Genomic DNA, 17221 nt, shown 5'->3' with positions numbered 1-17221 from the left:
TTCTTTACCCAAACTGCGCATGTAGACTTACTAAGAAGCCTACCAGAATGTGTAGCTCCCAGTTCATTCAGGTGTGGCCCATCTTTTGTAAGCATAATAAAATGCATGTGAAGATGCAGCTGCATATCTACAAATTCAACTCCCTCTTGAAAAAAGAAGTTCACTAATATACTATTCAAGGAGTTACAATGAGGCATGCTACAGAACATTACACACACATACATGCTTAAGGATACCAAAGGACATTTAAGCACAAGATGTGCTGAAGGACACCCAGATACATCAGGTTGTCCCCTCTGTGCAATAGGATATGCCTTGACATGCTAGATTTGGCTTAGGTTCACTAAGTGCATTTTAGAACAAATCAATGCCTTTTCTCCAGTAACTTTATTAATTACATTGTATTCACTGTCTTTTAAATCTAGGTGCATAGTTTAGGATGATTTTTTTTGTGGTGGCTTCATTTTGTAAACTTGATTATGATAGTTCTCTTATTTTAATCTGCTAAGGACTATTCTTTTCAGAATTAACTTTTATGACCTAATCATATATTCAACTTTCATCAAACAGCTTAGTGTCCAACAATCTCCAGTGTCAGCAAATATTTTTTTTTTCCAGACAAAACTTCATGCATTTCTTTAAAGTTATCTTGTAAAGGCAGTAGTACTAAAGGACATACTGAAAAGTAGGCAATAAATATTGAAAAACTATAAGTAGTAAAGATGTGAAAATGACAAAATGTTTTTGAATGAGATATCCCTCTGGAAGTTAAGTCAGCAGGTTCTAATAGAAATGTGGTAACACTCTTCATTCAAAACAGGAATTTTTCAGTCTAATTATACTGATGAGCAGACTTAGTGCAGCATTATGAAACTAGTGTATTTGATCCTAGGCACTACACTAAACCTTTTATTGCAAATTCTTTCTGAAAAATTAATTCCCCTTTGCAAAATAAAGAGAAAATATAATTTTTTTTCACCTTACAGGATATCTGTAAATCACATGTTACTGAGGAAAAGTAGGATACTTCCGTTCATATTGGTATGGGAGCTTGTTCAGTTGAAGAAAGGCATGTCCTGGTGGCAGTACAGATCCTTGCTATTTATGCAAGTATACCATATGATGATTATGGTTTTTCTAGGAGTGAATTCAATCCACATGTAGCTAAACATATTACACACTTTTAGTTTTTTTTAAAATACATGATTCCATGCATCTTATATTCTATATTTTGAAAGCATTATTTGAATATTTAATATTTACAAAATTTACAAAATAGGATATAACTTCCATGAAAAAATAACCCTATTCATGAAAAATATAAACATTAAAACAACAAAAATTAATTTTACTGCAGAATTGCTTACAGTACTGACAATATACACTGTGGTCACTGAAATTCATCTTTCCTTAATGAGTTTGGGGTATCTATGATGCATAAAACTTTGTCCAGTTGTGTTTCTAGTTTCACAGTGACATTCGTGGATAAGATTTGGAGTCATACATTTAGGAATTTAAAAGAGGATGCAAAGTTTCAACTCAAAAGATGTCAACATGCATTACACCACACCGCATTTCATAAGTTGGTTGAACAGTTCATTGGTCAATTTCTCCTTACATTTTGAGCTAAGTACTGATTTATATTGTTTAATCAACAGACTGCATATTTCTGTGGAGCAATTTTTGTATTTACTTCTTACTTAAAATGGTCTAATCTCTGTTTTCTTGTTTTTGCTAACCTAACCTAACCTAACCAATTCTTATATTCTTGCTTCTTTCATCATTATCCTTTCCTTCATTTTCTGTACTCCTGTTCTATTCATTCAGTATTTACTGTCTCTTGGTATCCTCTGATTTGCTCCTTTTTCCAATAATTATTTGTCTTATTCTCTCACAGTACATTTTCATGTTTGTTGTTAAGTTGTTGTCGTTGAAGATCTTATTCCCATTCGGTGATTGCTCTCAAGTCACAACTGTTATGGTGAGAATTCATGTCACTCAATCTGTTGTACTCAATTGATGTATCTCATTGACAGTAATTCATTTCCACACCAATGTACTGATTTCTATAATATCTGGTGTCAGTATTTATTCTATTCATAATTACCCTTGGACCAATTTCTATGAATGAATCATTGTGTTACCTGTAACCTTTTTAAAGGCTCCTGCAGCCCAAGAATGTGCTAATTCCAGTAGTAAGGAAATGTAGACTCCTTTGGAGTAAGTTCTTTGTACTCCTAATGATGTGGCTTCACCAAAGGTGACTTTTCTCTAGTAATGTAACCTTGAGCAGGCATAGTCTGGTAACACCAAAGAGTCACTATCATTCACTTCTACAGATGCTTCCCAATTTATGGAAGACTCGACATATGGAAATGCAATTTTACATATATTCTGTCATAACTAAAATACAATATCTTTTTGAGATGGAAAATTTGAGTTAGTAACAGAATGCTAACTACTGCATGAAAAAGGAATATGGTGGAGGGATGCATCAGGTAGGCAGCTTCTTTTTCAAGGTGCGTGCCTTACATAAACAGTGACGCATTTACAGTGGTTCCTTGCATATCTGCTCCACATTGTTTCACAACATTCAATGACTTTTAGTTTAAAAATTGCTTTTTTTCTAACTCATAATGACTGAAAAACAACCAAGTGATGACAGGAGAGGAAGAACTTGTTAATGTAGTATAACTTATTTAGAAATGAAAACGAAAATTATAAAGAAGCAGAGAGGTGGACAAACACTCTCATCTATATCATGTGGGCTCAGGCTGACTTCCTCAACAGTGAACACAATTTTGCTTTAAGGATCACGTAAAAGGTTTAGCAACTTAAAACTAACTGTCATAACCAAAAAGCAAGCTGGTGATATCTATGAGATGGAGAAATTACCAATTTTGTGGTAAAGATGAAAGACGAGATTCAAGGTTGTGTACCACTAAGTCTTATAGTGATACAGGTGAACACTTGAAGGTTCTTCGAAAGCGTTGAAGGAAAGTACAGCAATCCTGATGTACAATTTGTGGCATCATGGATGATTCAGTAGATTTAAGTCTCATGCTAATTTTCATTATGTCAAAGTGAGTGGTGAGTCTAAGCAATACAAAGGTTAAGGTAAATTGACTTTTTATAGTCTAATAATTTCTCATTTTTCATTTTTGTAGTAATTTCTTTCCCATATTTGTATTGTTCCCATATTTGTATTGTATTTCAACAAACATAACTATAAATCAAAGACGAATATTATTAACAGCAGGATTTTATAAAAATGATCAACCTTTAGTTTTATAAAATCAGAGTACTATCAGAGAGAGAGAAAAAATGACAGGTAATGAATAGGTGAGACAGCAAAATGACCAGATTTACATTGTCTCCTAAGTTTGTGATTATGAATATAGTCCAACTAACATGCAGAGGCCACACTGCTAGAGTATTAGGTATGGCACTGTAAATCTAACAGTATTCTATGACCATAATTCTATCAACGATTTGTGACAGCTTTCAAAGAACAGTCTTTTTAATCTGAACAAAGTATACCTTAGAATGAAGTAGGCAGAAATTTTAAAATCTGAAACTGAAGACGTAGTATTTTAAGCAAGAATGCCATGATGACCTTCTGTGGCATCAGGTCCAAGCTCAGCAATGCGTCTAGCTTCGCAACGCCTGTGTATCCGACTCCGCTGGTGCCTTACTAGTGCTAAGCGTTTGAAGTTAGTATTACCAGACACAAATCTTGAATTTCTGTCTTCTTCTGTACCATACTTTAAACAGGTTGTGCATGTCATGACTCTCCTCTTGGTGTCGTAGTAAACCCATTCAAATTCTAATCGCCAGCTTTCCACAAAATTTCTGGAACGTTTGGTGGCTTCATATTTTCTATAACGTTCGCGTTGCTCTTCAATATATTGTGTCCACCTCTCTTGCCTCTGGAAGTCAAGGATGTCCTGTGAGTGAAAAAATTATCCAGTCAAACGCTAAATGTTATACTTCAGTGATTCTTGCAATATTCAACAAGGCTTAAAATGCTATATCTAGACAGAGCTATATTCTCTAAGAGTATATAAAATGCTAACAGAATTTTCTCAAGTCCATAATCATTCTGTCCATCTTACAGCTAAATCACTGTTCTCACAATCATTGCTTCAAAGATAGAGCTATATTTCTCATTTCAGAGAACAAAGAATCTCTTTACAAACTCCACGGTAACATATCCTTAACCTGTCTTTTACTAATAACAAGGCTATTGGTCATAGCATAAAAAGCCATAAAATGCAGCAGGAATTTATAATACCAATTCTCTTGGTTTGCAGGATTACTCAACTTATTCAGCTAAGAAAAATTTTTGAGATGACACTAATAATGATGTTAATAATGATAAAGATGAAGCAAGTGTTGTATAATGCTTCTATAACTGGTTGCTATCATGATGAAGACAATAATGCTAATAATGATCATAGTGGCAACACTTGATAAAGCTTGTATATGCAAACTATCTTGATGAAAATGGTCTTCAACTTGATGGTGTGTATAATGATGAATGTAAATAATATAAAAAATATCTGTATTATTGCAAGGGGCAGATCCCAGTTACGGCATTGTCACAACACCACATTTTTGTATCAATTTTGTAGGTGCAATGGGTTCTCAGAATACATGATAAGGTGGCTGCTTACTAGCATTTGTGACCTCCCTGAAAACGTCATCCCACCACCAAAACCTATACTTAGTCACCTAAGGAAGACTTCCAGATCTACAGATAACCTCATGAGACATGAAGTACTGAAGCACTCTATATTTCAGAAGATGAGCTTGTGAAAAGCCATCCAAAACTTCTAGGATATGTCTCTCAAAGAACCATTCAACATCACCTGCCAAACCCCTGCTTATGACTCACATTTGCAAACAAAAAAAAAAAAACAGGGACTGGACTGAGCAAAAGTGGAGTACGGTGACGTTTTACAATGAAAGTTCCTTCAACTGTGTACAGTCAAGGCAGGGGAGGGTGAGGAGGCTGGAGAGTACGACTCTTGTTTGACAGTGAAGATGGTGAAACACTCAGATAGTGCGATGATCTGGGGTTACTTTTAGTGGTGCAATGAGTAGGGAAGGGTTGTAATTCTTACCTAAAAACTTTACAGTGAATGGAGAGCAGTACATTATGGTGCTAGAGGACCATTTGCTTCTTCTTCATGAGGATCACAGATGTGATCACTTTATGCAAGATAATGCTCCCTGCTATGAGCATAGAAAGGTAATGAACTGGTTAACAGTTAAATATTCAACTGCTGGAGAGGCCTAGAAACTCCCTTGCTCTTAACCCCACTGGGAACTGAGAATGGCTGCGACTTGAAAGTCAAGCTTGCTTCCTACATCTCATCAATGCCTCTCCTCATTCTGGAGTTCAAAACCCTATGGATCCAAAACATGGACCTAGAGTACTTCAGGAACCGTGCTACTTCCATGCTCAGATGTCTGCAGGTGGTCATCAAAACCAAAGGATATATCATAAAGTACTAAAATGTAAATGTGACAATACCTTTAAAAATATACTAGGGGGGGCAAGATTTTTTTTGGCAGACACTGGAAGCAGGAATACTGTGGTTAAAGTTTTAGGAATACATGTATGAATAACAGTAAAATATCTAATTTCTTTTGAAATTTATTCCATTTCTTTGGAAAAAATGCTTTATGTTCATTGTAAGTGACCTAAAGAAACATGAAACCCTTATATACAGGCAAATAATCTTTTCCAAAACATTCTCTACCAATTAAGGATTGCGTCTAATACCCCACAGCATTTTATGTGCTACAGAATAAGGTAACTGAAAGGGTCCAAAGAGCAACCAAGGTGGTACCAAATTTAAAAAAGCTTAGGCTCAATGAAAGGTTTAAGGCTACATGTCTGCCCACCAAGAAGAGAGAAGAGAGAGGGGTGACCTAGCAACAGTCAACTGGATGAAGCTGACAGTCAACATTTCTTTACAAGGTGCAGTACAGGTACACCACTGATTTTCCGGCAACTTATGGTTCAGCACCTCCTTTAATCCAGACAAAATTATGTGAGGGGACTTGAAATTACTGCGGCCACCAGACTAGTTTACTGGGCAGCCACAGATGGCATTGTGTGTAGTGTATGCTTATTTACATTCTTTACACTGCACTTGGTGGTGATACCGCAATTCTGTGAGATTCTTAGGTTATTTTGCTTAAATTTAACCCTAGCTATGGCTTCTAAGACTTATGAGAGAGTCAGTTGTAGTGTCAAACATAAACACCAGTCCATATCGATCCAAGATAAAGTAGAACTGTTGAAAAAAATAGACCGTGGTGTTTTGGTGCGTAAGCTATGTGACATCTACAGTACTGGTTCATCAACTATTTATGATATAAAGAAGCAATGGGAGAAAATACTGAAATTCTATGCAGACAGCAATTCCAAGAAGCAAATGATGATTAGAAAAACTATGAAAGATGGTAAGAGTGCTGAGCCCAATCGAGTGATGATGGAATGGTTTCAACAGCATCAAAGTGATGGAGTGGACTTGTCAGGTAGCATAATGTAGCAGACTAAGTTGTTCCATAAAGAACTTAAATTACAACATGAGCATGACTATAGTGAAGGACAATTTCATAGATTCAAGAAGCATCATGGAATTAACATGAATAAAGTGTGTGGAGAAAAGCAGTCTGCAGACTACAAAGGAGCTGCCGAGAATGTGGACGAATTTGCAAAACACGAAGCTGACGAGCACCTCAGTCCTGAGCAGGTGTATAATGCAGATGAACTGCATTATTCTGGTGATGCACACCTAGGAAAACACTAACAACAGAAGACAAAGGCCTCATAGGATTCAAACAATCTAAGGACAGACTTACCATCTTAGGGTGATCAAACATTTAATATTTGTTTAATCTAAATTTCTAGCAGTCCATGGTATACTTTAGACACATGGGAGATGTATAATTAGTGGGTTTGAGGTGTGTTGATGAATTATTATTACGTGACCACGGATGGTCCGGCAAAATGGTTAATCTGTCAAGGATTTGTAACCAAGAGTGCCGGAAAATCAGTGGTGTACCTGTACTAGTTATCAAAGATCACGATTAGAAGCATAGACAAAGGATGGTTAAAAAGAATATAAAGAAATGCTGATTCGGTGAAAAAGTAGTGGATGGTTGGAATGGTCTAAGCATGATGGGGAGAGTGAACACTAGCAACCTTACAAAATTTAAGTCTTTGTTGATGGTGCAAAAATTACAAGAGTTTAAAATTTTCTTTTCATAATGTGTATATAGGTAATTACAGAAAGGAAATGCTGGAAGGCACCAACCATGATAACAATTGTGGATTTCTTACTTCCCCAGATTAGAGTGAGCAAAGCACTATATCATTAAAATCTGAGACAAGTGAAAATTCTCTCTAAGATACTTAGAATGTAGCTTGGCTTGCTATGTCATGAGATGTACATTTGAATTATATTATTGCTGACTCTGCTATTTTCTCCTTCAAACTATGAATGGTCACTGACATCATTGAGGGGTATGAAAACCTGTTATGTTGAAGTACTTCTCAGCAAAAGCTATGTGGATTAGCAGATCAAAATTTATCATGCAAATATACATGCCAGTATGTGGCAGGGGTGCACGATGTCTCCATGGTTGTTTAATTTTTTTATGGATGGGGTGGTTAAGGAGGTGAATGCAAGAGTTTTGGAGAGAGGGGCAAGTATGCAGACTGTTGTGGATGAGAGGGCTTGGGAAGCGAGTCAGTTGTTGTTCATGTGTGATACAGGGCTGGTGGCTGATTCGGGTGAGAAAATGCAAAAGTTGGTGACTGAGTTTGATAAAGTGTGAAAGAAGAAAGTTGAGAGTAAATGTGAATAAGAGGAAGGTCATTAGGTTCAGTAGGGTTGAGGGACAAGTAAATTGGGAGTTAAGTTTGAATGGAGAAAAACTGGAGGAAGTGAAGTGTTTTATATATCTGGGAGTGGACTTAGCAGCAGATGGAACCATGGAAGCAGAAGTAAGTCACATGGTGGGGGAGGGGGAGGAGGTTCTGGGAGCGTTGAAGAATGTGTGGAAGGCAAGAATGGTATCTCCGAGAGCAAAAATGGGTATGTTTGAAGGGATGGTGGTTCTAACAATGTTATATGGTTGCAAAGCATGGGCTATAGACAGGGTTGTGCGGAAGAGGGTGAAAGTGTTGAAAATGAAATGTTTGAGGACATTATGTGGTGTGAGGTGGTTTGATCAAGTAAGTAATGAAAGGGTAAGAGAGATGTGTGGTAATAAAAAGTGTGATTGAGAGAACAGAAGAGGGTGTCTTGAAATGGTTTGGACACATGGAGAGAATGAGTGAGGAAAGAGTGACAAAGAGGAAATATATGTGTCAGAGGTGGAGGGAAGGAGAAGCAGGAGACCAAATTGGAGGTAGAAGGATCGAGTGAAAAAGATTTTGAGCGATCACGGCCTGAACATACAGAAGGATGTAAGGCGTGCAAGGAAAAGAGTGAATTGGAATGATGTGGTATACTGGAGTTGATGTGCTGCCAATGGATTGAACCAGGGCATGTGAAGAGTCTGGGGTAAACCATGGAAAGGTCTGTGGGGCCTGGATGTGAAAAGGGAGTTGTGGTTTTGGTGCATTACACATGACAGCTAGAGACTGAGCGTGAACGAATGTGGCCTGTTTTATTTGTTCCTGGCACTGCCTCGCTTGGGGGGGATGCTATTTCATGTGTGGCGGGTTGGCGACAGGATGAAGGCAGCAAGTATGAATATGTACATGTGTATATATATGTCTGTGTATGTATATGTTGAAATGTATAGGTATGTATATGTGCGTGTGTGGGTGTTTATGTATATATATATTATTATTATTATTACTTTGCTTTGTCGCTGTCTCCCGCGTTTGCGAGGTAGCGCAAGGAAACAGATGAAAGAAATGGCCCAACCCACCCCCATACACATGTATATACATACACGTCCACACACGCAAATATACATACCTATACATCTCAATGTACACATATATATACACACACAGACACATACATATATACCCATGCACACAATTCACACTCTCTGCCTTTATTCATTCCCATCGCCACCTCGCCACACATGGAATACCATCCCCCTCCCCCCCTCATGTGTGCGAGGTAGCGCTAGGAAAAGACAACAAAGGCCCCATTCGTTCACACTCAGTCTCTAGCTGTCATGCAATAATGCCCGAAACCACAGCTCCCTTTCCACATCCAGGCCCCACACAACTTTCCATGGTTTACCCAAGACGCTTCACATGCCCTGATTCAATTCACTGACAGCACGACAACCCCGGTATACCACATCGATCCAATTCACTCTATTCCTTGCCCTGCCTCTCACCCTCCTGCATGTTCAGGCCCCGATCACTCAAAATCTTTTTCACTCCATCTTTCCACCTCCAATTTGGTCTCCCACTTCTCCTCCTTCCCTCCACCTCCGACACATATATCATCTTGGTCAATCTTTCCTCACTCATTCTCTCCATGTGCCCAAACCATTTCAAAACACCCTCTTCTGCTCTCTCAACCATGCTCTTTTTATTTCCACACATCTCTCTTACCCTTACATTACTTCCTCGATCAAACCACCTCACACCACACATTGTCCTCAAACATCTCATTTCCAGCACATCCACCCTCCTGCGCACAACTCTATCCATAGCCCACGCCTCGCAACCATACAACATTGTCGGAACCACTATTCCTTCAAACATAGCCATTTTTGCTTTCCGAGATAATGTTCTCGACTTCCACACATTCTTCAAGGCTCCCAGGATTTTCGCCCCCTTCCCCACCCTATGATTCACTTCCGCTTCCATGGTTCCATCCGCTGCCAGATCCACTCCCAGATATCTAAAACACTTTACTTCCTCCAGTTTTTCTCCATTCAAACTTACCTCCCAATTGACTTGACCATCAACCCTACTGTACCTAATAACCTTGCTCTTATTCACATTTACTCTTAACTTTCTTCTTTCACACACTTTACCAAACTCAGTCACCAGCTTCTGCAGTTTCTCACATGAATCAGCCACCAGCGCTGTATCATCAGCGAACAACAACTGACTCACTTCCCAAGCTCTCTCATCCACAACAGACTTCATACTTGCCCCTCTTTCCTAAACTCTTGCATTCACCTCCCTAACAACCCCATCCATAAACAAATTAAACAACCATGGAGACATCACACACCCCTGCCGCAAACCTACATTCACTGAGAACCAATCACTTTCTTCTCTTCCTACACGTACACATGACTTACATCCTCGATAAAAACTTTTCACTGCTTCTAACAACTTGCCTCCCACACCATATATTCTTAATACCTTCCACAGAGCATCTCTATCAACTCTATCATATGCCTTCTCCAGATCCATAAATGCTACATACAAATCCATTAGCTTTTCTAAGTATTTCTCACATACATTCTTCAAAGCAAACACCTGATCTACACATCCTCTACCACTTCTGAACCCACACTGCTCTTCCCCAATCTGATGCTCTGTACATGCCTTCACCCTCTCAATCAATACCCTCCCATATAATTTACCAGGAATACTCAACACACTTATACCTCTGTAATTTGAGCACTCACTCTTATCCCCTTTGCCTTTGTACAATGGCACTATGCATGCATTCCACCAATCCTCAGGCACCTCACCATGAGTCATACATACATTAAATAACCTTACCAACCAGTCAACAATACAGTCACCCCCTTTCTTAATAGATTCCACTGCAATACCATCCAAACCTGCTGCCTTGCCGGCTTTCATCTTCCGCAAAGCTTTTACTACCTCTTCTCTGTTTACCAAATCATTTTCCCTAACCCTCTCACTTTGCACACCACCTCGACCAAAACACCCTATATCTGCCACTCTGTCATCAAACACATTCAACAAACCTTCAAAATGCTCACTCCATATATATATATATATATATATATATATATATATATATATATGTGTATTTTTTTTTTCATACAATTCGCAATTTCCCGCATTTGCGAGGTAGCGTTAAGAACAGAGGACTGGGCCTTAGAGGGAAAATCCTCACCTGGCCCCCTTCTCTGTTCCTTCTTTTGGAAAATTAAAAAAAAAAAAAAACGAGAAGGGAGGATTTCCAGCCACCCGCTCCCTCCCCTTTTAGTCGCCTTCTACGACACGCAGGGAATACATGGGAAGTATTCTTTCTCCCCTATCCCCAGGAATAATATATGTATATAATATATATATATATATATATATATATTTTTTTTTTTTTTTTTTTTTTTTTTTTATACTTTGTCGCTGTCTCCCGCGTTTGCGAGGTAGCGCAAGGAAACAGACGAAAGAAATGGCCCAACCCCCCCCCATACACATGTATATACATACGTCCACACACGCAAATATACATACCTACACAGCTTTCCATGGTTTACCCCAGACGCTTCACATGCCTTGATTCAATCCACTGACAGCACGTCAACCCCGGTATACCACATCGCTCCAATTCACTCTATTCCTTGCCCTCCTTTCACCCTCCTGCATGTTCAGGCCCCGATCACACAAAATCTTTTTCACTCCATCTTTCCACCTCCAATTTGGTCTCCCTCTTCTCCTTGTTCCCTCCACCTCCGACACATATATCCTCTTGGTCAATCTTTCCTCACTCATTCTCTCCATGTGCCCAAACCATTTCAAAACACCCTCTTCTGCTCTCTCAACCACGCTCTTTTTATTTCCACACATCTCTCTTACCCTTACGTTACTTACTCGATCAAACCACCTCACACCACACATTGTCCTCAAACATCTCATTTCCAGCACATTCATCCTCCTGCGCACAACTCTATCCATAGCCCACGCCTCGCAACCATACAACATTGTTGGTAACACTATTCCTTCAAACATACCCATTTTTGCTTTCTGAGATAATGTTCTCGACTCCCACACATTCTTCAAGGCTCCCAGGATTTTTGCCCCCTCCCCCACCCTATGATCCACTTCCGCTTCCATGGTTCCATCCGCTGCCAGATCCACTCCCAGATATCTAAAACACTTTACTTCCTCCAGTTTTTCTCCATTCAAACTTACCTCCCAATTGACTTGACCCTCAACCCTACTGTACCTAATAACCTTGCTCTTATTCACATTTACTCTTAACTTTCTTCTTCCACACACTTTTCCAAACTCAGTCACCAGCTTCTGCAGTTTCTCACATGAATCAGCCACCAGCGCTGTATCATCAGCGAACAACAACTGACTCACTTCCCAAGCTCTCTCATCCCCAACAGACTTCATACTTGCCCCTCTTTCCAAAACTCTTGCATTCACCTCCCTAACAACCCCATCCATAAACAAATTAAACAACCATGGAGACATCACACACCCCTGCCGCAAACCTACATTCACTGAGAACCAATCACTTTCCTCTCTTCCTACACGTACACATGCCTTACATCCTCGATAAAAACTTTTCACTGCTTCTAACAACTTGCCTCCCACACCATATATTCTTAATACCTTCCACAGAGCATCTCTATCAACTCTATCATATGCCTTCTCCAGATCCATAAATGCTACATACAAATCCATTTGCTTTTCTAAGTATTTCTCACATACATTCTTCAAAGCAAACACCTGATCCACACATCCTCTACCACTTCTGAAACCACACTGCTCTTCCCCAATCTGATAATATAATATATATATATATATATATATATATATATATATATATATATATATATATATATATATATATGTGTGTATGTGGGTGACAGAAGTTGTCAGAGATGCCCTTAGCTAAAGACCAGAAAGACCTATCAGTGGATGACAAGGAGAGGTTATTGTACTTCCTTTGAATAAAGAAACGCTTTGCCTCACAGATAATGTACTTGGAATGATTATGGGCGGTGACAAAAGGTGAATGGGAGTCACAGGAATGAGAGCTTTTCCGAGCACAGCATGCCTGGTCCTTTGCCTGAATGGCCTCAGAACAGGAACGGTTGAATCACGAATTAGGAGAGGAGTTCTTCTTGGAGGAAGAGTAGATACATGCTTCCATTTCAGCAAGAATAACCACTGCTATGCATTTAGTGAAGACAGAAGCACCACCAAATAAAGAGACAGTAGTTTACCCAAGGAAAGTCAGAAAAGATGTTGCATAAGTTATTCCAGTCAGCTTTGTTGAGGTGCCAATATTTATGTATAGAAGGGATGCTGGATGGGAAGGTGCCATTAAAATAGATACATTTATAAGAGTGTGATCAGATGAACTGAGTGGGGGCAAGACTGTACAGTTACAGCGGCAAGGACTAAAGGTGAATAACAGATCCAGAATTTATAAGATAGAGGTCAGTGGTCAGGAATACGGGAATAGTGGGAGATAATTTGCTCTAAATAATTAAGTGTGAATAAATTGTACATTTCCTTTTCCATAGCCAGAGGTTGAACCATTATGTGACATTCATTTTTTTTTTCATTCATTTCAAGCTGAGAGTTTGTTTTCTAGATTGTTTCTTGCATTTTTCATGTGTATATGTATGTATGTGTGTGTGTGTGTGTGTGTATGTGCGTATGTGTGTGTATGTGTGTGTGTGTGTATATGTATATATATATGTATATTATCCCTGGGGATAGGGGTGAAAGAATACTTCCCACGTATTCCTCGCGTGTCGTAGAAAGCGACTAGAGGGGACGGGAGCGGGGGCCGGAAATCCTCCCCTCCTTGTATTAACTTTCTAAAATGGGAAACAGAAGAAGGAGTCACGCGGGGAGTGATCATCCTCCTCGAAGGCTCAGAGTGGGGTGCCTAAATGTGTGTGGATGTAACCAAGATGTGAAAAAAGGAGAGATAGGTAGTATGTTTGAGGAAAGGAACCTGGATGTTTTGGCTCTGAGTGAAACGAAGCTCAAGGGTAAAGGGGAAGAGTGGTTTGGAAATGTCTGGGGAGTGAAGTCAGGGGTTAGTGAGAGGACAAGAGCAAGGGAAGGAGTAGCAATACTCCTGAAACAGGAGTTGTGGGAGTATGTGATAGAATGTAAGAAAGTAAATTCTCGATTAATATGGGTAAAATTGAAAGTTGATGGAGAGAGGTGGGTGATTATTGGTGCATATGCACCTGGGCATGAGAAGAAAGATCATGAGAGGCAAGTGTTTTGGGAGCAGCTGAATGAGTGTGTTAGCGGTTTTGATGCACGAGACCGGGTTATAGTGATGGGTGATTTGAATGCAAAGGTGAGTAATGTGGCAGTTGAGGGAATAATGGGTATGCATGGGGTGTTCAGTGTTGTAAATGGAAATGGTGAAGAGCTTGTAGATTTATGTGCTGAAAAAGGACTGATGATTGGGAATACCTGGTTTAAAAAGCGAGATATACATAAGTATACTTATGTAAGTATGAGAGATGGCCAGAGAGCGTTATTGGATTACGTGTTAATTGACAGGCGTGCGAAAGAGAGACTTTTGGATGTTAATGTGCTGAGAGGTGCAACTGGAGGGATGTCTGATCATTATCTTGTGGAGGCTAAGGTGAAGATTAGTATGGGTTTTCAGAAAAGAGGAGTGAATGTTGGGGTGAAGAAGGTGGTGAGAGTAAGTGAGCTTGGGAAGGAGACCTGTGTGGGGAAGTACCAGGAGAGACTGTGTACAGAATGGAAAAAGGTGAGAACAATGGAAGTAAGGGGAGTGGGGGAGGAATGGGATGTATTTAGGGAATCAGTGATGGATTGCGCAAAAGATGCTTGTGGCATGAGAAGAGTGGGAGGTGGGCTGTTTAGAAAGGGTAGTGAGTGGTGGGATGAAGAAGTAAGAGTATTAGTGAAAGAGAAGAGAGAGGCATTTGGACGATTTTTGCAGGGAAAAAATGCAATTGAGTGGGAGAAGTATAAAAGAAAGAGACAGGAGGTCAAGAGAAAGGTGCAAGAGGTGAAAAAAAGGGCAAATGAGAGTTGGGGTGAGAGACTATCAGTAAATTTTAGGGAGAATAAAAAGATGTTCTGGAAGGAGGTAAATAGGGTGCGTAAGACAAGGGAGCAAATGGGAACTTCAGTGAAGGGCGTAAATGGGGAGGTGATAACAAGTAGCGGTGATGTGAGAAGGAGATGGAATGAGTATTTTGAAGGTTTGTTGAATGTGTCTGATGACAGAGTGGCAGATATAGGGTGTTTTGGTTGAGGTGGTGTGCAAAGTGAGAGGGTTAGGGAAAATGATTTGGTAAACAGAGAAGAGGTAGTAAAAGCTTTGCGGAAGATGAAAGCCGGCAAGGCAGCAGGTTTGGATGGTATTGCAGTGGAATTTATTAAAAAAGGGGGTGACTGTATTGTTGACTGGTTGGTAAGGTTATTTAATGTATGTATGACTCATGGTGAGGTGCCTGAGGATTGGCGGAATGCGTGCATAGTGCCATTGTACAAAGGCAAAGGGGATAAGAGTGAGTGCTCAAATTACAGAGGTATAAGTTTGTTGAGTATTCCTGGTAAATTATATGGGAGGGTATTGATTGAGAGGGTGAAGGCATGTACAGAGCATCAGATTGGGGAAGAGCAGTGCGGTTTCAGAAGTGGTAGAGGATGTGTGGATCAGGTGTTTGCTTTGAAGAATGTATGTGAGAAATACTTAGAAAAGCAAATGGATTTGTATGTAGCATTTATGGATCTGGAGAAGGCATATGATAGAGTTGATAGAGATGCTCTGTGGAAGGTATTAAGAATATATGGTGTGGGAGGCAAGTTGTTAGAAGCAGTGAAAAGTTTTTATCGAGGATGTAAGGCATGTGTACGTGTAGGAAGAGAGGAAAGTGATTGGTTCTCAGTGAACGTAGGTTTGCGGCAGGGGTGTGTGATGTCTCCATGGTTGTTTAATTTGTTTATGGATGGGGTTGTTAGGGAGGTAAATGCAAGAGTCCTGGAAAGAGGGGCAAGTATGAAGTCTGTTGGGGATGAGAGAGCTTGGGAAGTGAGTCAGTTGTTGTTCGCTGATGATACAGCACTGGTGGCTGATTCATGTGAGAAACTGCAGAAGCTGGTGACTGAGTTTGGTAAAGTGTGTGGAAGAAGAAAGTTAAGAGTAAATGGGAATAAGAGCAAGGTTATTAGGTACAGTAGGGGTGAGGGTCAAGTCAATTGGGAGGTGAGTTTGAATGGAGAAAAACTGGAGGAAGTGAAGTGTTTTAGATATCTGGGAGTGGATCTGTCAGCGGATGGAACCATGGAAGCGGAAGTGGATCATAGGGTGGGGGAGGGGGCGAAAATTTTGGGAGCCTTGAAAAATGTGTGGAAGTCGAGAACATTATCTCGGAAAGCAAAAATGGGTATGTTTGAAGGAATAGTGGTTCCAACAATGTTGTATGGTTGCGAGGCGTGGGCTATGGATAGAGATGTGCGCAGGAGGATGGATGTGCTGGAAATGAGATGTTTGAGGACAATGTGTGGTGTGAGGTGGTTTGATCGAGTAAGTAACGTAAGGGTAAGAGAGATGTGTGGAAATAAAAAGAGCGTGGTTGAGAGAGCAGAAGAGGGTGTTTTGAAATGGTTTGGGCACATGGAGAGAATGAGTGAGGAAAGATTGACCAAGAGGATATATGTGTCGGAGGTGGAGGGAACGAGGAGAAGAGGGAGACCAAATTGGAGGTGGAAAGATGGAGTGAAAAAGATTTTGTGTGATCGGGGCCTGAACATGCAGGAGGGTGAAAGGAGGGCAAGGAATAGAGTGAATTGGAGCCATGTGGTATACAGGGGTTGACGTGCTGTCAGTGGATTGAATCAAGGCATGTGAAGCGTCTGGGGTAAACCATGGAAAGCTGTGTAGGTATGTATATTTGCGTGTGTGGACGTGTGTATGTACATGTGTATGGGGGGGGGGGTTGGGCCATTTCTTTCGTCTGTTTCCTTGCGCTACCTCGCAAACGCGGGAGACAGCGACAAAGTATAAAAAAAAAAAAAAAAAAAAAAATTAAGAATGGAGTATGTGAAGGCTTCACTTCCTTCTCCATCTGTATGGGAGAAATTCAACCATTCCCTGTGGTGAATGTTGAAATCCCCATAGGAGAGGATCTCAACTAGCTGGTGAGAGGATGTCACAGTCTCATGATAGGAGTTTTGATAGTCAAAGAAAGATATGAAATTTGCAGAATTAGGAGAGCAATAGGTGAAATGGAGGAAACGTGTGGTAGTAGGAAGACAGACCTACCC

At 40.0% G+C, this 17221-nt stretch overlaps 2 protein-coding genes across 10 annotated transcripts in view; one reads left to right on the top strand and one right to left on the bottom strand.

Moving 5' to 3' along the window:
* LOC139751162 (uncharacterized) overlaps positions 1-17221 on the bottom strand; it is a 166152-nt gene that overhangs the window by 22617 nt on the left and 126314 nt on the right. For 3 of the 8 annotated variants that reach the window (XM_071666269.1, XM_071666268.1, XM_071666270.1), the window contains exon 5: positions 3128-3947. The exons of 1 other annotated variant lie outside the window; for it this stretch is intronic. In XM_071666269.1, coding sequence (XP_071522370.1) covers positions 3594-3947 — 354 coding nt within the window. In that variant the 3' untranslated portion in view covers positions 3128-3593. Of the gene's footprint in view, positions 1-3127; positions 3948-17221 lie in introns of those variants that run through there. 4 more of the 8 variants (XR_011713290.1, XR_011713289.1, XM_071666271.1 and 1 more) reach the window with 3 other exon arrangements.
* LOC139751160 (uncharacterized) overlaps positions 1-17221 on the top strand; it is a 117379-nt gene that overhangs the window by 91427 nt on the left and 8731 nt on the right. The gene's annotated exons all lie outside the window — the stretch shown is intronic.

The sequence above is a fragment of the Panulirus ornatus genome, chromosome 11, assembly GCF_036320965.1.
Source record: "Panulirus ornatus isolate Po-2019 chromosome 11, ASM3632096v1, whole genome shotgun sequence".
NCBI lineage: Eukaryota > Metazoa > Arthropoda > Malacostraca > Decapoda > Palinuridae > Panulirus > Panulirus ornatus.
The sequence above is the reverse complement of the archived record's forward strand: the minus strand, read 5'-3'. Positions and strand labels throughout refer to the sequence as shown.